Genomic DNA, 22,008 nt, shown 5'->3' with positions numbered 1-22,008 from the left:
TTATTATAATTTAGAAAATAGATTTTATTTCTTAAATCTTGTATTTTTAATTTGGGTCCACTTTAAGGGGTAGAAAGCCCTAGGTCCTCAAGTGGTTAACTATTCTCGTATCTTCCTCTAATTTATTCTTTTTTAGCCATCCTAATTCTCTTGCTGGTGCAAATTCTGAGTTGTTCTCGATTAACATTAGAGGTGGGGGGTCTACAATATTATATTTAATATAGTCCCGAATTGCTTTCAGCGAGGGGGTAATAAATGGGTGGTCTGTTGTTTTTGCTGCTTGCCTGATTTTTGTTTTATCCCATGACAATACATCTTTCATATTCACACTCTCATATTCCATCATAATCCCTATTTTATCCTCTCTCCCTTGCCTCCACTCCAACAATCTACCCAATAATATGGCTTGATGGTATTTATACAGGTCCGGCGCTGCGAGTGCCCCATTTTTTTTGTCCATTGTTATTTTTTTATATGATATTCTTACTGCTTTATTTCTCCAGATGTACTTTGAGAAAAGCCTGTGTAACGCCGAAAACCAGAAAGAAAGAAAGAAAGAAAGAAAGAAAGAAAGAAAGAAAGAAAGAAAGAAAGAAAGAAAGAAAGAAAGAAAGAAAGAAAGAAAGAAAGAAAGAAAGAAAGAAAGAAAGAATTGTGAAAATATATTGCATCATTGATCAGAACCTTGTTTTCTTCAAAGCAGACCTGAACTTAGAACTTAATTTCATCTCTAAAAGATGAGCAACAAGATAATGGCCTCAATTCACTAAGCTTATCTCCTGTCTTTAATAACATTTCTAGAGCTATCACCATGGTGATGAGGCATGTCGCATTCAGGAAACATTTTACCTCAGGCAAACCTAAAGTTAACTCTTCTGTCTTTAAGGAGACTCTGTAACAAAATTGTGAGCTTCTATCCTATAAGTTCCTATACCTGTTCTAATGTGCTCTGTCTAACTGCAGCCTTTTCTAGTTGCACAGTTGCTGTGTTATATCTGTTATATGATCTTATATTCTCTCTTCTGTCTGTTCTGTCGGCTGAGGCTGGAATGTGTGGAATGTGCTGCACTGCTTGTCATTGGCAGAAGCTATACACACCCTCTCCAAGCTCTGTATGAGTCAGAGACTGAACTACTCTCAAGCCTATCACTCTCTAGTTAGAAGCCATGTCTTTTGTTTGTAAACACTGCCTAAAACTGGCAATTACAAGCCAGGATTGCAGCAGGGAGAGGCAGGAACAGCACAGAGGGGCCCAGGAGAACATAATGAAGAGAATGGTATGCTTTTTATTGTAAGAATTTTAGAGCACAGATTATCTTTAAGTTAAGGAGAGATCTCTGAAGTTAACTCTTCAATCCTTAAAATAACTACAGAATTCTAAAGTTAAAGACAGGCTGTTAATTAACTGCATGTGAAAATAACTACGGAGGAGGTGACTTAAGGACTGAAGTGATAAGATAACTCTCTCACTTTGAAAACGTATCTCTACACCTTTAAGGCAAGATCAATGTGTTTTCTCTTGCCTCTCTATCTCCAGCATGATCTTAGTGAATTGAGGCCAATAACCTTTAAAGAAAAACATGTCTTTGTTACAGCTGATACAATTCCTGCAATAAATCTGCAGTTTGCCTACCTCCTGCTTTCATGGAAGCAGATATATTGTTTTGTTAAGATCCTGTGTTTACAAATGAGCTGTCTGCCATGGCAGTCAACTGACACAGCTAAGGGATAAATTACAACGTGTGCTTAGTCACAGATGAGGGGGAATTAGAGAGGCTAAACTCTCTAAATACATACAGAGTGGATTTCTCTATGTTTTGCATCTGTCCAGTACACACGTTCAGGTCCACTTTAAGTGAAAACAAAATGTATATTTTTCTTTATAATTTTTACTTACGGCAGTTTATTTCAGTCCTCCATGATTGTATGGCAACACCGGCCGCTTGACACGCTGCCGCATAGCTCTGAATTACCTGACATAAAACGTTCTTGTCTCCTGAGCTATAACACATGTCCAACAAACAGCTGTTAAAGTAGTTATCAGGACTGATGACGGCAAAGCAGGGACTTAATGCCTCAGACTTCTTCAAGAATCCACAATACATATTAGACTTGAAAAATTCAATTCTCTTGGGATTACAGGGAGAACATTGTTTGTCGGGACTACCACATCCGTTGTCACAGTCTTCACCGGGAACTTGGACCCTCCAGCCTGATGCGAATGTCACCACATTAGAAGCTGTGGTATTGTTAGGCAGCAGAAAATCATTTCCCTTAATGCCATTGTAACTGCCACACAGACCGGCCAATTGTGACTTATAATTTCCAGGAACTGTCACCCCCAAGCCATAAACTAAGTCAAAACTGACTCGAAGTCCAAAATCTATATCAAGGATTATCTTGTTGCCATGCTGAGAGGCTATGACCTTGCCGTTGTCTAAATTCAATGGCAGATTGTACAGAACACCATTGACCTGCGTAAAAAAAAAAGAGAAGAAAAAAGCAAAAACATGTGAGTAGAATTTACTGTGATCTTTGGTTTCACATAAGCTTAAAGGACCACTATTGTAGAAAATTGTAAAAATGTAAAATACATGTAAACATATACAAATGAGAAGTATGTTTCTTCCAGAGTAAAGTGAGCCATACATTACTTTTCTCCTATGTTGCTGTTACTTACAGTAGTTAGTAGAAATCTAACAGAACCAAAAGGTTTTGGACTAGTCTATCTCTTCATGGGGAACTCTCAGTAAGGCTTTTATTCTTTATAAATACATTCCCTGAAAAGGATTTATACAAAGATGCTGCCCAGCTTTCCTGCTTGCCGCAGACTTTTTTTGGCAGTTGGACAGAGTAACTGCCATGCACTAAGTGCTTTTGAAAATAAACTCTGAGAATCCCCTATGAGGACATGGGCTAGTCGAAAACCTGTCGGTTCGGTCAGATTTCTACTACCAACCATAAGTGACAGCAACATGGGAGAAAAGTAATTTATGGCTCATTTTAATCTGGAAGAAACATACTTCTTATTTGTATGTGTTGACATCAGAGGCGTAGGTAGACTTAATAGGGCCCCCTGCAAAAATGATAGCATGGGGCCCATTTGGTCCCCAAACCCCATGACGGTCACATGATTGGAGGCCAGCGAATGGTAGCAGAGAGTGTTCTCCTGGGAAGCAGGAAAAAATGACAGGCACTCCTGCTACTTGTTACTCTGCATGGTGGGAGGAGGTGGCAAGGATGTTTTTTTTTTTTTTGAGTGAACAGGGAGGTTTTCTTGCTAATTGGCTGCACTTGTAGTTGGAGAGAGGGTAGAGGAGGGCCCCCAAAGCCACTGGGCCCCTCTTCGATGGCAGGGGTCGCAGGGGTGATCGCTATGCCCATGGTTGACATGCTTTTTAAATTTGAAGATTTTTACGATAGTGGTCCTTTAAATAATTCAAAAATCTATCATTCAACTAAGTTTTGATTCTTTCCAAGGATAAAATCGTAATTCCATTTTGGACTCTGTAAGCTGTGAGAAACCCAGCAGCAAAATAATCCTGTTGAAATGTGTTACTTTAGGGTCAAGTTAAAAGGAACCTGAAGTGTGAGGGATATGGAAGCTGACATACACTGGCGTAACAATAGGGGATGCGACCCCTGCCATCGCGGGGGGGGGGCCCGCTCAGGGACTTTTGGGGGGCAGGAGGGGTCGCAGCATAAGAGGAGAGTGTGGCAGATCGGTGGGGAGTGGGGAAATTCCCCCCACCTCCCTCACCTCGGGCTCTCCTCTCAGCGCTCCCCCTCCTGCAATCATTGGTGGTGTTCGTGGCAGCAGTGGCGGCAGGATGACTCATTACCTCTTTCTTGCTGGAGGTCTTCCCATCTCTAAGTGCTTCATTCAACTTCCTGTGTAAACAGGAAGTTGCACTTAGAGAACGGAAGTCCTCCAGCGAGAAGGAGGTAATGAGTCATCCTGCCGCCACCGCTGCTGCTGCCATGAACACCACCAATGATTGCAGGAGGGGAGCGCTGAGAGGAGAGCCCGAGGTGAGGGAGGGGGGAGGGAATTTCCCCCCTCCCCACCGATCTGCCCCACTCTCCTCTTATGCTGCGACCCCTCCTGCCCCCCAAAAGTCCCTGAGCGCCTGCTGACATATTTATTTCATTTCAAACAATGGACATTACCTGGCTGTCCTGCTGATCCCCTGCCTCCAATACTTTTAGTCATAGACCCTTCCAAAAATCTGACAAGATTAGATGTATGCTTATATTTGATGTTGGGCTTAAGCCGTTGACCAGGGTTTGCATCCCAGCTCAAGCCAGTATGTAAAACTGTAAGAAGTCTTTGGACAAGCCTTCTACTGCTTTTGGTCTTTAGTGGCTGCAACTATAAAGTGCTCTGAGTCCGACCATCAGGAGAAAACCATCTTGCATACTTACAGATGGTGCCAGGACCGTAGCCGCAGCCACAGGGCTCCTGCTCATAACATTCCCCCCCCCCCGCCTCTTCCCCCTGGACTCCCGACATAGAATAATTTCATGGTCCCCTCTCAGATTCTTCTCTCCGTCGGGCTGATGGGCACCTGCTCTCCCTGGGCTTCAGCTCCTCAGCACACTGACATACATGTGGTGCAACTCCTGTTGATCCCTGGCCAACATGACACTGCTTGCTTCAGCAGCACCGGCTTTAAAAAAGAGCCAATCCTTGATATTGCCACTGCACATGCCTCACCACAGCCGAGAAAACCGCCTATGTGTGAAGACCCGGAGCCTGTGAGCATATCCCGCTAGCAATGTGCCCTCCATACAGATCAGGGTCACCCAGTCAGATCACCCTGACATTCAGACTGGGACCACCCAGCTAGGCCACTGCCAGGATACTGCTGCAGGAAGCCACCTATGCACAGGCCAACTGAAATCACTGCTGCTGCTCCTCGTTCCACTCGCTGTCCACAACCCAGGAGAGCCAGGCCACCATTCACCACCTCTGCAACAAAGAGCCTCTAGGTAATCCAGGCTCTCAGATTTTTAACAGGCCAGGCATCATGGTGTCCCCCATAGAGATGGCCCGAACGGTTTGCCCGCGAATGGTTCCTGGCGAACTTTAGGTGGTTCGCGTTTGCCGGCAAAGACGAACTTTTGCGGAAGTTCAATTCACCCCATAATGCTCCATTGAGCAGAACTTTGACCCTCTACATCACAGTCAGAAAGCACATTGTCACCAATCAGACTACACTCACTCTTGGAGCCCCACCCCCCTTATAAAAAGCAAGGTTCTGCAGTCGTTTTACTCACTCGTCTGCCTCCAGTAATTAGTTAAGGGACAGCTGCTGACAGACTCTGCTAGGGAGAGTTTAGTTAGGATCCTGTAGGTTTGTTCTTAGCTGATTGTTATTCCTTATCCTCACTCCCTCCTCCCGGAGGGAAGAGGGTCTCATCTTCCAGGGAATTGTAGTATTTCAAAAGCCAGCTTACATTCCGTGGCTGGGAATTGAACCCAGGTCTCAGTGTGCGGTAGGTAACTCATTTAACCACTATACCAACAACAACACTACCTGCTAAAGCCAGCCTAGCATGTACCTGTGAGAAAACGCGGAAAAGCCGCTGCGTGTACTGACAGCAAGGCGGCTGGCTCCGCTTCCAGCGCGGCGGTTTGTACGCAGCAGCATGCGTCTGACACTATGATAGATCGCGGAAAAGCCGCCACATGTACTGGCAGCAAGGCGGCTGTTTCCGCGTCCAACACGGCGGTTTGCATGGAGCAGTGTGTGTCTGGTGTGGCTGGGTCTGTTAGTGCACCTGCATGGAGAGCTACGCGCGTGCCCGCCAGAAGTCAGGACCTTTATACCAGCTGGAGATGGATCAGCTGATCAGGATGATCAGCTGATTCCTGCTGGACTCCTGATTGGCTGAGTGGCTCAGGCGGGGCGGCAGAGTCCTGCAACTATATATACAGCTTGCTTGCCAGTTGCTGGTTGTCTGCCATTGCGAACACTTACATGGAAGCATACAGACCTTAGACAGATCCTACAGTGTGTTTGAACCAGGAGGACCTGGGAATTCACACTGAGCCAGATTACTTCTATTTATTGTTGTATTATTATTCAAACTAGTTCCAGGGTGTAGAGACCAAGGACCTCACACCCAAAGACTAGGGAACTATATTATCATTTGTGTTATATTCCAGACTAGTTCCAACTTCCAGGGTGTAGAGACCAAGGACCTCACACCCAAAGACTATGGAACTGTATTATCATTTGTGTTATTGTTCAGACTAGTTCCAGGGTGTAGAGACCAAGGACCTCACACCCAAAGACTAGGGAACTGTATTATCATTTGTGTTATATTCCAGACTAGTTCCAGGGTGCTGAGACTACGTACCTCGCACCCAAGACTAGGGAATTGTATTATCATTTGTGTTATTCTCCAGACCTGCTTGTGACGCCCATCTTCCAGGGGTCACTAGTCACTGGGTTTTCTTGCTATTCAGCCTGAGACTCCACCCCTTGGAGGTCTCAGGCTGCTGCACTTCCAAAGGGAGGTATTTCTCATACTGCCAAGGACCACCTGCTCCTCGGGTGGTCCTCACTCCAAGTTATTACTGTTGCACCAAACACTCACACTATATAGGTGTCCAGAGGTTAGCAATATATCTGATTATCGGTGATACTGCAGATCATCAATAATCGGGCTGGAAATTGAACCCAGGTCTCAGTGTGCGGTAGGTAACTCATTTAACCACTATACCACCGACAACACTACATGCTGAAGCCAGCCTAGCATGTACCATTATAATCAATCCAAGAAAAAAAATAGCTTGCTTAATCCACGGAATTGTACTATATCAAAAGCCATCTTACATACCGTGGCTGGGAATTGAACCCAGGTCTCAGTGTGCGGTAGGGAACTCATTTAACCACTATACCACCACCAACACTACATGCTGAAGCCAGCCTAGCATGTACCATTATAATCAATCCAAGAGAAAAATTAGCTTGCCCACTTAAGGACCGCCTAACGCCAATAGGCGGCAGTGGGTTTAAGTGGTTATTACATGGAAATGGCCGCTTGTTCGAGCGGCCTTTCCATGTCAGTTCACGGAGGGTGTCTCCGTGAACAGTGTGCGAGCCTCCAATCGCGGCTCGCACGCCTAATATAAACACGCGGGGAAGAAATGCTGCGCAGCAGCGCCATGAGGCAGATCAGCGATCCCCAGCCTCTGATTGGCCGGGGATCGCCAGCATATGATAGGCTGAAGCCTATCCGGCGCAGGACGGATATACGTCCTGCGCCACTCTGATGAAGGAGGGGAGGGAGGTAAGGAGAGGAAGCGCGGAAAACGCTGTGGAGGGGGGCTTTGAGAAGCCCTCCCTGCTAATCACAACTAGCCGGCGGCGATCAGACCCCCCCCCCCGGCAGGACATCCCCCTAGTGGGGAAAAAAGGGGGGAAGTCTGGTCGCCCTGGCTGCCACACGATCTGTACTGTGGGCTGAATAGCCCACGCAGCACAGATCACAAGAAACACCCCTGGTCCTTAAGTGGTCCACGGAATTGTACTATATCAAAAGCCAGCTTACATACCGTGGCTGGGAATTGAACCCAGGTCTCAGTGTGTGGTAGGTAACTCATTTAAATGAGTTACCTACTGCACAATGAGACCTGGGTTTAATTCCCAGCCCAGCCTGGGTTCAATTCCCAGCCATGGTATGTAAGCTGGCTTTTGATATAGTACAATTCCATGGATTAAGCAAGCTAATTTTTCTCTTGGATTGATCATAATGGTACATGCTAGGCTGGCTTCAACATGTAGTGGGTTCAATTCCCAGCCCAGCCTGGGTTCAATTCCCAGCCACGGTATGTAAGCTGACTTTTGAAATACTACATATTCCCTGGAAGATGAGACCCTCCTGGAGGGAGTGAGGGGGTGATTGAGTGAGTGAGTGAGTGAGTGAGTGAAGAAGAGAGGATTCCTGAAGTCATAAAGTAGTGTAGGCCCGCAATTGAACATTCAATGAGATTTCTGACCTTAAAACACTGCTTTGTATTCAATCAAGATTTTTTTCTGGGACTTCTGATGTGTATTTTACTCACCCATGTCTTCCTCCAGGTATTAGTCCCCATGAGACATCTTCTCTATCATTTTTCCAATCGGCAGACATTTTTCAAAATTTTCAAAAAGTTTGCCTCGCCATTGAAATGTTCGTGCGAACCGCACCTTTCGCGGAAGTTCGCGAACGGGGTTCGCGAACCAAAAATCGGAGGTTCGTGACATTTCTAGTCCCCCATCCTTCTCATCTGAGTCTGATGCCAGGCCACTGCTGTTACTGCATGCTGCTAGGCCCTCACAGCCCCTCTCCCTGGATCCACTGCACTGCAGCTAAGAGTCTGCCATCTTTACCAGCTGCACAAGTCTTATGAGCCATCAGTCTCTGCACCAGCCATGCGCCTGCAGCAAACTCTGACTCTGCCTGTGGGGCCTCCCTTCCCCCACACGCTGGCAAAGTCACTCACCATCGCCGGTCGCTGCTGCTCACTATCCTGGACCTACGAATTTGGTCATCCTAGACCAACTAAGTATACTTCCTGTGCACTCTATCAACTGTGGTTTCACCGATCATGTCTTTCTCACTCAGGGCTGGTGCACACCAGAGCAGTTCTGGAGCGTTTTTTAAATCGCTTGCAGGGGGAAAACCGCTTGGCTACAGAAAGTGAATGGGCTGGTGCACACCAGAGAGGTTCGTTTTTTCCACAAATGCAAACTCGGAGGCTGCAGCATTTTTTAGATTTCTGCCTCAATGTTAAAGTATAGGAAAGTGGCAAACGCTCTGAAAAACACTAGATCAGAGCGATTTTCCAGGTGTTTTTGTTACAGAAGCTGTTCAGTAACAGCTTTACTGTAACAGTATATGAAATCTGCTACACAAAATTACTCCAAAAAATGCTAAGCATGTTTAGAAAACCTCTCTAAACATGCCTAGAATCATTCTGAAATCTGCTTCAAAAAACCTCTAGCGTTTTGCGAATCTGCACTGGGCTTTCAAACTATGCACACTATATGACTTTAGCTTCATTATGACATATTGATTTCTATATATACAGTGGAGGAAATAATTATTTGACCCCTCACTGATTTTGTAAGTTTGTCCAATGAGAAAGAAATGAAAAGTCTCAGAACAGTATCATTTCAATGGCAGGTTTATTTTAACAGTGGCAGATAGCACATCAAAAGGAAAATCGAAAAAATAACCTTAAATAAAAGATAGCAACTGATTTGCATTTCATTGAGTGAAATAAGTTTTTGAACCCTCTAACAATAAAAGACTTAATACTTAGTGGAAAAACCCTTGTTTGCAAGCACAGAGGTCAAACGTTTCTTGTAATTGATGACCAAGTTTGCACACATTTTAGGAGGAATGTTGGTCAACTCCTCTTTGCAGATCATCTCTAAATCCCTAAGGTTTCGAGGCTGTCTCTGTGCAACTCTGAGCTTGAGCTCCCTCCATAGGTTTTCTATTGGATTAAGGTCCGGAGACTGACTAGGCCACTCCATGACCTTAATGTGCTTCTTCTTAAGCCACTTCTTTGTTGCCTTTGCTGTATGTTTTGGGTCATTGTCGTGCTGGAACACCCATCCACGACCCATTTTCAGTTTCCTGGCAGAGTGAAGGAGGTTGTCGTTCAGGATTTCACGATACATGGCTCCGTCCATTTTCCCGTTAATGCGATTAAGTTGTCCTGTGCCCTTAGCAGAAAAACACCCCCAAAGCAAAATGTTTCCACCCCCATGCTTGACGGTGGGGACGGTGTTTTGGGGGTCATAGGCAGCATTTTTCTTCCTCCAAACACAGCGAGTTGAGTTAATGCCAAAGAGCTCTATTTTGGTCTCATCAGACCACAGCACCTTCTCCCAGTCACTCACAGAATCATTCAGGTGTTCATTGGCAAACTTCAGACGGGCCTGCACATGTGCCTTCTTGAGCAGGGGGACCTTGCGAGCCCTGCAGGATTTTAATCCATTGCGGTGTAATCTGTTTCCAATGGTTTTCTTGGTGACTGTGGTCCCTGCTAATTTGAGGTCATTCACTAACTCCTCCCGTGTAGTTCTAGGATGCTTTTTCACCTTTCTCAGAACCATTGACACCCCACGAGGTGAGATCTTGCATGGAACCCCAGAGCGAGGTTGATTGATGGTCATTTTGTGCTCCTTCCATTTTCGAACAATCGCACCAACAGTTGTCACCTTCTCTCCCAGCTTCTTGCTAATGGTTTTGTAGCCCATTCCAGCCTTGTGCAGGTCTACAATTTTGTCTCTGACATCCTTGGACAGCTCTTTGGTCTTTTCCATGTTGGAGAGTTTGGAGTCTGCTTGATTGATTGATTCTGTGGACAGGTGTCTTTTATACAGGTGACTAGTTAAGACAGGTGTCCTTAACCATTTACTGACATTCTAACGTATTAAAACATCATGCTTACCGCTATTAACAGCAACATGACGTTTTAATACGTCCCGCGTTCCCGCCGCTGCTACCGCCGTGTGTGCGCCGATACCGCCGCCATTACCGTCGGGCTTCTGTGCTGGGTGATTGGGGAAGAGGACCGAACGGTCCTCTACCCAATCGCAGTGCCTGGAGTGAATGGACGTGACCGCGAACAGCGGCTACGTCCATTCACAATAACAGGAAATGTAACAATTAAATAAAGTGAAGAAAAAAAAAAAAGCGAACATTTCCTATGAGTGTTCACTAAAGTATATTACACCTACAAAATACATTCATTTTCAAGGACATACAGATCTTAATAAAATTACACTTGCAACCCTCCCCCCCCCCCAAAAAAAAAAGAAAAACACTTGTAAAAAAAAAATCAGCTAAAAAAAAATAAATAAATAGTTGCCTTAGGGACTCAGCTTTGTTAATTTATATTTTATGGGGGGGAATTAATTTTCATTTATTACATAGGGGCTTGTAATTATGGCCAGAATAAAAAAAAAAACAGAACAGAAAAATAACACTTATATTTCAAAATAATATACTGTCGCCATACATTGTGATAGGGACATAATTTAAACTGTTTAATAATCGGGACGACTGGGCAAATAAAACGTGTTTGTTTTATCCACAGGAGAATGTTTAATTTTAAAACTATAATGGTTGAAAACTGAGAAATAATGATTTTTCTTCTTTTTTTTCAGTTTTTCTCATTAAAACGCATTTAGAATAAAAAAATTCTTAGCAAAATGTACTATCCACAGAAAGCCTAATTGGTGGCGAAAAAAACGAGGTATAGATCATTTTCTTGTTATAAGTAGTAATAAAGTTATTAGGGAATAAAAGGGAGGAGCACTGACAACTGAAAATTGCTCTGGTCCGTTAGGATAAAAACCCTTGGGGGTGAACTGGTTAATGAGGGTGACTAATTGAGTAGAAGTGTCTAACCACTCTGTGAGAGCCAGAACTCTTAATGGTTGGTTGGGGTTCAAAAACTTATTTCACTCAATGAAATGCAAATCAGTTGCTATCTTTTATTTAAGGTTATTTTTTCGATTTTCCTTTTGATGTGCTATCTGCCACTGTTAAAATAAACCTACCATTGAAATGATACTGTTCTGAGACTTTTCATTTCTTTGTCATTGGACAAACTTACAAAATCAGTGAGGGGTCAAATAATTATTTCCTCCACTGTACACTATGGCCTCAATTCACTAAGCTTTATCAAACACTTTATCGAACGTTTGATAATTTACCTCATGAGTAAAATCTAATTTTGAATTCACTAAGGTGTTATAGATTTATTGAATGTTTTATCGATAAAACGTTCAATAAATATATAACACCTTAGTTAATTCAAAATTAGGTTTTACTCATGAGGTAAATTATCAAACGTTCGATAAATTGTTTGATAAAGCTTAGTGAATTGAGGCCTAGGGGCCATTTCCTAGCTAAGCTAAGCGCTGGCGAGTTCTTAATTTAGGCGATGGGGGCATCGCCTAATCCTAATCGAATTTTGATCCCCCCAGGTGGAAAAGAACTCACTTGGTATCCAGTTTCTGTTTGCATGCCTCTGGCAGACAAGAGCGTTAGCTTAGACCTGCAAAGAGCAGGTCTAAACCAGCTAACGCACGTCGTCGCTGCAGCATCTGGAGGTCTCCTTTAATAAGGAGACCCCCAGAGCTCCCCGTCGGGTCGCCGCACACCTTAGAAGCCCCCCACGTAGCTGCGCCGGGCATCCCTGTGAACATACATACAGCCACTGAACACCCGACGCCTCTCGCCGCAAATTCCATTGCGTAATTACAGTGTAACTAACACTGTAATTACTGTCCACATAGGAGCCCGGGAAAAGCATCTTTGAATCAGCAGCCGGGGCTCCCCAGAGATCCGCTGTCTGAACCATTTTATTGTTTCAGACTGCGGACCAATGGGGAACCCGGCTACAGATTCAAAGAGGCTTTGCCCGGGCTCCTATGTGGACAGTAATTACAGTGTTAGATACACTGTAATTATGCAATGCAATTTGCGGCGAGAGGCATCAGGTGATCAGCGGCGGTATGAATTTTCACATGGGTGCCCGGCGCAGCTACATGGGGGGCCTACAAGGTGTGCTGCGACCCGACGGGGAGCACTGGGGGTGTCCTTATTAAAGGAGACCCCCAGATGCATCGGCGGAAGATGGCTGTGATGTTCGGCGGGTGAGTGAGCATGTGTGGGGAGTGAGGCTGTGGTGCTGAAGGACAGCACCACAGTGTAAACCTCACTCCCCATCCCCCGGTATTAGGGAGCATCGCTCAGGCTTTCACCTGAGTAATGCTCCCTAACGATCGGCCATCGCGTGAAGGATATGGGCAATAGGATTTGCCGGTAATCCTCACGCGATTAATAGGATATGGCCCTATGTGTTTATTCATGCTGCATTTGGGTTACTAGTCATATTGAATGTTATCACAATACTGCTCTTTTTGGAGGTTCTAAACCCGGGTTCACAGCTGGTGGGTGCTCTGTACTGAACACCCCAGCTGCTATTATACTAATATCTTGCAGTTGTAGGAGAAAGGCAAACCGGGCACCAATAGTTTGCAAAACACCAATTTATTTCATCCCATCCATAGACAAACACAGGCAACAAGTAGCTGGTCTAACAGCCGTTTCGTAAGCTAGGTTGCTTGCTTCCTCAGAGACAACTAGAGCTAAATGACAGACACACTTAAATACCCAGCAAAGTGAAAACAGCCAGAGTTGGTGGGGGAGGGACTCACCGCAGCTGAATCCGGTCTGTTGCCGAGCGGTTCACATGTCCTGGATGCCGCCCCGAGCCCGGATACTATCCGCAGTGCATGCCGGAGGCTCGGGGCGGCATCCAGGACATGTGAACCGCTCGGCAACAGACCGGATTCAGCTGCGGTGAGTCCCTCCCCCACCAACTATGTCTATGTATGGGATGAAATAAATTGGTGTTTTGCAAACTATTGGTGCCCGGTTTGCCTTTCTCCTACAACTGCTGGACTTGCTATATACTGGAGGCACATATAGTAACCACCAATAACCCCTTCCGAGTGTCTGACCACTATTGCATTTGGTGCCGATTTTTCTTCTTTGCTCCTTTGAATGCAATACTAATATCTTGGTTATAATTAGTTGCAATGCTATGATACTTATAATATGCAGAGATATGTACTTACACTATTGATATCATTATGGAGAGTATGACCAGTTTTTATTGTTTACATGCTTTTGGAATGATCTATATTGAAAAAAATTGTGATAACTGTTTGAATTAATCACAGTGTAGTGCTGTTTCTATAAGCTATTCCCTTCTTTTTGTTCATACAGTATATGAGCTCTAGCACACACGTGAGTAAGAGTGCAGTGATTTTTTTCTAACCGTAACTGTAAGCTGCTCAGAATTTGTCCAATGAAAATAGACAAGTGCAACTGATTGACCAGATTCCAAGGTGCATAAAATTTAACCACTTAACCTCCCGCGGTATGAATTTCTTCGTCCCTTTTCCCCCCTAAAAAACCAGGGACGGAGAAATCTGTACCTTCCGCGCTACCGCCGCTGTCCGCGCTCCCGCCGCTTGTGCGCGCACTCCTGCTGCTCGTGCACGCCGCCGCCCGCTCGCCCGGAGATCAATGAATGGAAAAATCCATTCCCGTTCGTTGATCTAAGCCCCCGCAATGATCCGCTGCTTCTATTAGAAACAGCGCGATCATTGTGATCTTCTCAGCCTCGTACTGCTTCCTGTAAGCGTCCTTCTCCCCAATTTTTTTTTTTTGTAATAAAAAAAAAAAAAATACAATTAATAAAAAACATAAATAGTTACCTTAGGGACTGAACTTTTTAAATATTTATGTCAAGAGGGTATAACACTGTTACTTTATAAACTATGGGCTTGTAATTAGGGATGGACGCAAAACTGAAAAAAATGCACCTTTATTTCCAAATAAAATATTGGCGCCAAACATTGTGATAGGGACATAATTTAAACGGTTTTATAACCGGGACAAATGGGCAAATACATTTCATGGGTTTTAATTACAGTATCATGCATTATTTAAAAACTATAATGGCCGAAAACTGAAAAATAATAATTTTTTCCCACATTTTTTCCTATTTTCCCATTAAAACACATTTAGAATAAAATAATTCTTGGCATAATGTCCCACCTAAAGAAAGCCTAATTGGTGGCGAAAAAAAAACAAGATATAGTTCATTTCATTGCGATAAGTAATGATAAGGTTATAGACGAATGAATGGACGGAGCGCTGAAAGGTGAAAATTGCTCTGGTGTTCAAGGGGTAAAACCCCTCAGTGGTGAAGTGGTTAAATTAAATTTTCATACAGGTTGGAATTATTAGCATATCATTGATTATCTCTGTTTCTAATAATTATATATGTATAATTATATTTAAATCAACAACAAATTAGTAAGAACACAAAGGTGCATTTGAAAATACCTTGAGTTGGTTGGTCAAGTCGTACTGAAGAATTAAGATATAGACGTAAACTTCAACTGAGACCATCTTGGTGGTGGCTACTAGTCCACCGGGCAGCTTCTCATTTTTCACGTTGATGGTGAAGGGTATTAGATTAGCATTAGAGGTTACCGTTTTGACAAGTGTATAGGTGCAGGTGCCTTGGAGATCGAAAGCCTGGCCATCAAAGGAGGTGTAGTGAGATCCACCTAATATAGAGCACTGAGAAGAACCTTTTGGCTGACACGCCCTAACACCAGCAACAACTTTGCATTCTTCATTAGGTCCACAGGAGAATGCCTTACACACAACCAAAGTCGTATTTGTGCATTCACACAGTTGACTGCATGAGTCATCAAGGAAGAATGTTTCACCAGTTTTATAATATAAGCCTTGATAACTGCAGCCACAGTTGGCAATAGGGACACAGGTATCACCACTGAGAATAAAGCCATCATCACAGACACAGCTCTCGATGCAAATGTCCTCACAAAAGGATGGTGAAGAAATCGTAAGACACGTTGCAGGACACGAAGCTCCACAAATTTCATAGTGCGCATTTATACCGCATTTTGCAGCTGAAAGTAAAAATGAAATAAGTTTAAAGAAAAAAAAAATTAGGATGCTTTACCAAAATATGGTGTCATCATTCACTAAGTTGAAGCTTGCAATCCTTACACTTAAGTGATCATTGAGGCCAGTTTTACACTGTGCTGGTGTGGTGATTGTGCGGTGGGAGAGCCTGCCGTGGCATCACTGCACTACATAAATAAGTCTTCATATAAAGACTTATATTCATAGGCCGCGTACGAGAGGAATCGGCTTGGGCGCAGGATACAGCTGATCGTACTGCTGCACAAGTCCCGGCCGCGTTAAATACTATTCCCCCTCCAGGCCACCATGGATGGTGGGGAATGAAATAATTATTGTATTTTAAAAGCAACTTCAGCTGCATCTTTTGACAGCGCCAAAGTTACTCCCTGTGCGCCCAAGTCTCCTGCGCTGGATTCACTATGTTCGCGTAGGCCTTCCCTTCCCACCTTCCCCCTGCTCAGTACATCATTGGGATTTCCCCATTGGTCTGTGCATGCGCACTGTGTCGCCCATTGATTTGCATCCATGCACAATCCGTTGCGGTAGGCACAGTTCATGTGGTAACACACTATTGACTGTGCAATGGCATTGCGGCAAAATGAACACTTTCGTTACACTGCATCGCATCAGTAGGAAATTCTACATTGGCTTTCATTGACTTTCTTTGACTTGGCGGCCTCTTGCGGTAAAATTGCTTACCACGCCACGCCACTGTAAAAGTGGCCTGAATGAGAAGCCATTGCATCCAACCCATTTGGAAATGAAGTCACAATGTGCAAAAACTCTGCACTTCCAGTTTTCTGCATATGAGAGGCCACAACCTGTGAAATGAATAGGGAACCATGCACTTTCCCCTATACATTGCTGGGTATTGCACTGCCCGACCAGCTGGTCACACTATAAAACAATGGGCTTGATTTACAAAACAGTCATAACTGAGTTATCATATAGTTACATAGTTGCATGGTTATTTTGGTTGAAAAAAGACGTCCATCGAGTTCAACCAGTATAAAGTACAACACCAGCCTGCTCCCTCACATATCCCTGTTGATCCAGAGAAAGGAGAAAAAACCCTTACAAGGCATGGTCCAATTAGCCCCAAAAGGGAAAAATTCCTTCCCGACTCTAGATGGCAATCAGATAAAATCCCTGGATCAACATCATTAGGCATTACTTAGTAATTGTAGCCATGGATGTCTTTTAACGCAAGGATAGCATCTAAGCCCCCTTTAAATGCAGGTATAGAGTTTACCATACCGACTTCCTGTGGCAATGCATTCCACATCTTAATCACTCTTACTGTAAGGAACCCATTCCTAAATAAATGGCTAAAACGTTTTTCCTCCATGCGCAGATCATGTCCTCTAGTCCTTTGAGAAGGCCTAGGGACAAAAAGCTCATCCGCCAAGCTATTATATTAGTACATAGCAAGGAAATGAGCAGCGCTACTTAAAAACAGACTAGTGCCTACCTGCAAAAGAGTGCAAGCCCCACTTGTGGGGTCGAATACACACCGAGCATACACATGACCTGTCTACCACTAGAGGAGGATGTTGGTTTCCATTAACAGCTTGCATGCAACCTATTAAGTACTCGTCCCTCCCACTGCGAAGAAGTCAATCCTCCATGGGAGGGGCCTAACACTAACTAAATCCTAACCTATGTATATGCATAGCCTGGGTGCGGCTAATCAAATAAAATCGAAAAAAAAATTCGATTTTATTTGATTAGCCGCACCCAGGCTATGCATATACATAGGTTAGGATTTAGTTAGTGTTAGGCCCCTCCCATGGAGGATTGACTTCTTCGCAGTGGGAGGGACGAGTACTTAATAGGTTGCATGCAAGCTGTTAATGGAAACCAACATCCTCCTCTAGTGGTAGACAGGTCATGTGTATGCTCGGTGTGTATTCGACCCCACAAGTGGGGCTTGCACTCTTTTGCAGGTAGGCACTAGTCTGTTTTTAAGTAGCGCTGCTCATTTCCTTGCTATGTACTAATGTAATTCGTTTTTGGTCAGCTGCTCCCACTTAACAGCCATGCTTTTGGTGTATATGCAGAGCTTCTGTTTGGGTTCAAGGTGCGTTTGTAGTTCCTGGGGGGGCTCAGCGCATCTCTGATGGAGGCCATTCGGAGGCGGCCTGGTGTTGCGCTGATCCACCTTTTGCGCAATTTTCAATTTTCGATTTTATTTGATTAGCCGCACCCAGGCTATGCATATACATAGGTTAGGATTTAGTTAGTGTTAGGCCCCTCCCATGGAGGATTGACTTCTTCGCAGTGGGAGGGATGAGTACTTAATAGGTTGCATGCAAGCTGTTAATGGAAACCAACATCCTCCTCTAGTGGTAGACAGGTCATGTGTATGCTCGGTGTGTATTTGACCCCACAAGTGGGGCTTGCACTCTTTTGCAGGTAGGCACTAGTCTGTTTTTAAGTAGCGCTGCTCATTTCCTTGCTATGTACTAATGTAATTCGTTTTTGGTCAGCTGCTCCCACTTAACAGCCATGCTTTTGGTGTATATGCAGAGCTTCTGTTTGGGTTCAAGGTGCGTTTGTAGTTCCTGGGGGGGCTCAGCGCATCTCTGATGGAGGCCATTCGGAGGCGGCCTGGTGTTGCGCTGATCCACCTTTTGCGCAATTTTCAATTTTCGATTTTATTTGATTAGCCGCACCCAGGCTATGCATATACATAGGTTAGGATTTAGTTAGTGTTAGGCCCCTCCCATGGAGGATTGACTTCTTCGCAGTGGGAGGGATGAGTACTTAATAGGTTGCATGCAAGCTGTTAATGGAAACCAACATCCTCCTCTAGTGGTAGACAGGTCATGTGTATGCTCGGTGTGTATTTGACCCCACAAGTGGGGCTTGCACTCTTTTGCAGGTAGGCACTAGTCTGTTTTTAAGTAGCGCTGCTCATTTCCTTGCTATGTACTAATGTAATTCGTTTTTGGTCAGCTGCTCCCACTTAACAGCCATGCTTTTGGTGTATATGCAGAGCTTCTGTTTGGGTTCAAGGTGCGTTTGTAGTTCCTGGGGGGGCTCAGCGCATCTCTGATGGAGACCATTCGGAGGCGGCCTGGTGTTGCGCTGATCCACCTTTTGCGCAAGCTATTATATTGCCCTCTGATGTATTTATACATGTTAATTAGATCCCCTCTAAGGCGTCTTTTCTTTAGACTAAATAAACCCAGTTTATCTAACCTTTCTTGGTAAGTGAGACCCTCCATCCCACGTATCAATTTTGTTGCTCGTCTCTGCACCTGCTCTAAAACTGCAATATCTTTCCTGTAATGTGGTGCCCAGAACTGAATTCCATATTCCAGATGTAGCCTTACTAGAGAGTTAAACAGGGACAATATTATGCTAGCATCTCGAGTTTTTATTTCCCTTTTAATGCATCTCAAAATCATGCCTAAAAGCTTTGCACGTGCGAAGCCATTTTGTGCGCGTGTTGCGCATGCAAAGTTTTAGCGCTTGTGTGTCAACTTTTATCGCATTACCTATTAGAGTGTATGCTTAGGATGCCCATGTTATGCTGGTTTGAACGCGAAGTAGTGTGCACAAAACTTTACGCGTGCAAACGAATGACTTCACGCAAAGTCATTAGTTTGCATGATAACACGTGCAAAGCTGCTTTTCACTGGAGTGCTAAGTATTAGCACTGTTTTGTGAATCAAGCCCAAAGTTTGGGGAGCACTAAGTGAAAACTTTTTTTTAAAAAAAGTACTGTTGACCAGCGTTGATTGTAATGATAAATATTGCTTACCTGTATTCTGTGCGTAATTATGAGTATATGCATCATTTTCATAATTACAATTACCTTCATAATTTAAAATCATTTTTGTAATAGCTACCGTATTTTTCGCCGTATAAGATGCACTTTTTCTCCCCAAAAAATGGGGAGAAAAAGTCCCTGCGTCTTATACGGCAAAGACAGGGAATCCCCGACCTCCGATCGCACGCCGATAAGAAATGCCGCCATGTCGGGGATTCCCTGCCTATGTCTGCCCACTCCCCGCTCCCTCTCCACATCTCTAATCCCCCTACGCAAGTGTAACAGTTCAGGGCGCTGGATCACATACCGCATGGCCGCCGGGATCTGTGTTCTGTGTAACGCCGCTGGTGGTCTGCTCCGCATATGTAGAGTTGAGCCGAAATTTTCGTAATTTCGCATTACTATAATTACGCATGCGAAATTTGCGATTACGATGCGAAATTATGGTAGCGTAATTGCCATTGAAATCGTAATTGAAAATACCGTAAGCATAATTTTTAACGCGTAATTTCTCGTTTCGTTCATGCCGTAATTTCGCATTAAACGCTACCGTAATTTCGCGTTAAACCGTAACGCTCCGTATAATATAAAAAAGCCGCCGACTTTAAGGGTTAATAGCAAAGCCCCCTTAAATGCTAAGAGCCTCAAATTTGGAGAATATACAGTGGAGGAAATAATTATTTGACCCCTCACTGATTTTGTAAGTTTGTCCAATGACAAAGAAATGAAAAGTCTCAGAACAGTATAATTTCAATGGTAGGTTTATTTTAACAGTGGCAGATAGCACATCAAAAGGCAAATCGAAAAAATAACCTTAAATAAAAGATAGCAACTGATTTGCATTTCATTGAGTGAAATAAGTTTTTGAACCCCTACCAACCATTAAGAGTTCTGGCTCCCACAGAGTGGTTAGACACTTCTACTCAATTAGTCACCCTCATTAAGGACACCTGTCTCAACTAGTCACCTGTATAAAAGACACCTGTCCACAGAATCAATCAAGCAGACTCCAAACTCTCCAACATGAGAAAGACCAAAGAGCTGTCCAAGGATGTCAGAGACAAAATTGTAGACCTGCACAAGGCTGGAATGGGCTACAAAACCATTAGAAAGAAGCTGGGAGAGAAGGTGACAACTGTTGGTGCGATTGTTCGAAAATGGAAGGAGCACAAAATGACCATCAATCGACCTCGCTCTGGGGCTCCATGCAAGATCTCACCTCGTATGGTGTCAATGGTTCTGAGAAAGGTGAAAAAGCATCCTAGAACTACATGGGAGGAGTTAGTGAATGACCTCAAATTAGCAGGGACCACAGTCACCAAGAAAACCATTGGAAACACATTACACCGCAATGGATTAAAATCCTGCAGGGCTCGCAAGGTCCCCCTGCTCAAGAAGGCACATGTGCAGGCCCGTCTGAAGTTTGCCAATGAACACCTGAATGATTCTGTGAGTGACTGGGAGAAGGTGCTGTGGTCTGATGAGACCAAAATAGAGCTCTTTGGCATTAACTCAACTCGCTGTGTTTGGAGGAAGAAAAATGCTGCCTATGACCCCCAAAACACCGTCCCCACCGTCAAGCATGGGGGTGGAAACATTTTGCTTTGGGGGTGTTTTTCTGCTAAGGGCACCAGACAACTTAATCACATTAACGGGAAAATGGACGGAGCCATGTATCGTGAAATCCTGAACAACAACCTCCTTCCCTCTGCCAGGAAACTGAAAATGGGTCGTGGATGGGTGTTCCAGCACGACAATGACCCAAAACATACAGCAAAGGCAACAAAGGAGTGGCTCAAGAAGAAGCACATTAAGGTCATGGAGTGGCCTAGTCAGTCTCCGGACCTTAATCCAATAGAAAACCTATAGAGGGAGCTCAAGCTCAGAGTTGCACAGAGACAGCCTCGAAACCTTAGGGATTTAGAGATGATCTGCAAAGAGGAGTGGACCAACATTCCTCCTAAAATGTGTGCAAACTTGGTCATCAATTACAAGAAACGTTTGACCTCTGTGCTTGCAAACAAGGGTTTTTCCACAAGTATTAAGTCTTTTATTGTTAGAGGGTTCAAAAACTTATTTCACTCAATGAAATGCAAATCAGTTGCTATCTTTTATTTAAGGTTATTTTTTCGATTTTCCTTTTGATGTGCTATCTGCCACTGTTAAAATAAACCTACCATTGAAATGATACTGTTCTGAGACTTTTCATTTCTTTGTCATTGGACAAACTTACAAAATCAGTGAGGGGTCAAATAAATATTTCCTCCACTGTATTAAGGAGATCAGGAGGAATAAGAGGAAAATTTTTTTTTTCAAAAAGACCATATAGTTTTTGAGAAAATCGATGTTAAAGTTTCAAAGTAAAAATGTATACATTTAAAAACCCGCCGACTTTAACGGTTAATAGCAAAGCCTGCTTAAAGTTTAGGAACACCAAATTCCTAGGGTATATTAAGGGGATCAGTGGAAATAAGAGGAAAACATTTTTTCAAAAAGACCTTATAGTTTTTGAGAAAATCGATTTTTAAGTTTCAAGGGCAAAAATGTCTTTTAAATGCGGAAAATGTCAGTTTTTTTTGCACAGATAACAATAGTGTATTATTTTCATAGATTCCCCCAAGTGGGAAGAGTTTTACTTACTTCGTTCTGAGTGTGGGAAATATAAAAAAAAAACGACG

General features: G+C 43.8%; 1 protein-coding gene across 1 annotated transcript in view; it reads right to left on the bottom strand.

Annotated features, from left to right (window-relative positions):
* Nucleotides 1-724: 724 nt before the first annotated feature.
* The window catches only part of LOC137522273 (IgGFc-binding protein-like), a 103,099-nt gene continuing 81,815 nt past the window's right edge, over nt 725-22,008 (bottom strand). The window contains exons 9-11 of the mRNA XM_068242302.1: nt 14,941-15,536; nt 1,974-2,474; nt 725-730 (exon numbers count right to left, since the gene is read on the bottom strand). Of these exons, the coding sequence (XP_068098403.1) occupies nt 725-730; nt 1,974-2,474; nt 14,941-15,536 (1,103 nt within the window). The remainder of the gene's footprint in view (nt 731-1,973; nt 2,475-14,940; nt 15,537-22,008) is intronic.

The sequence above is a fragment of the Hyperolius riggenbachi genome, chromosome 6 (assembly GCF_040937935.1).
Source record: "Hyperolius riggenbachi isolate aHypRig1 chromosome 6, aHypRig1.pri, whole genome shotgun sequence".
NCBI classification, from domain to species: Eukaryota; Metazoa; Chordata; class Amphibia; order Anura; family Hyperoliidae; genus Hyperolius; species Hyperolius riggenbachi.
The sequence above is the reverse complement of the archived record's forward strand: the minus strand, read 5'-3'. Positions and strand labels throughout refer to the sequence as shown.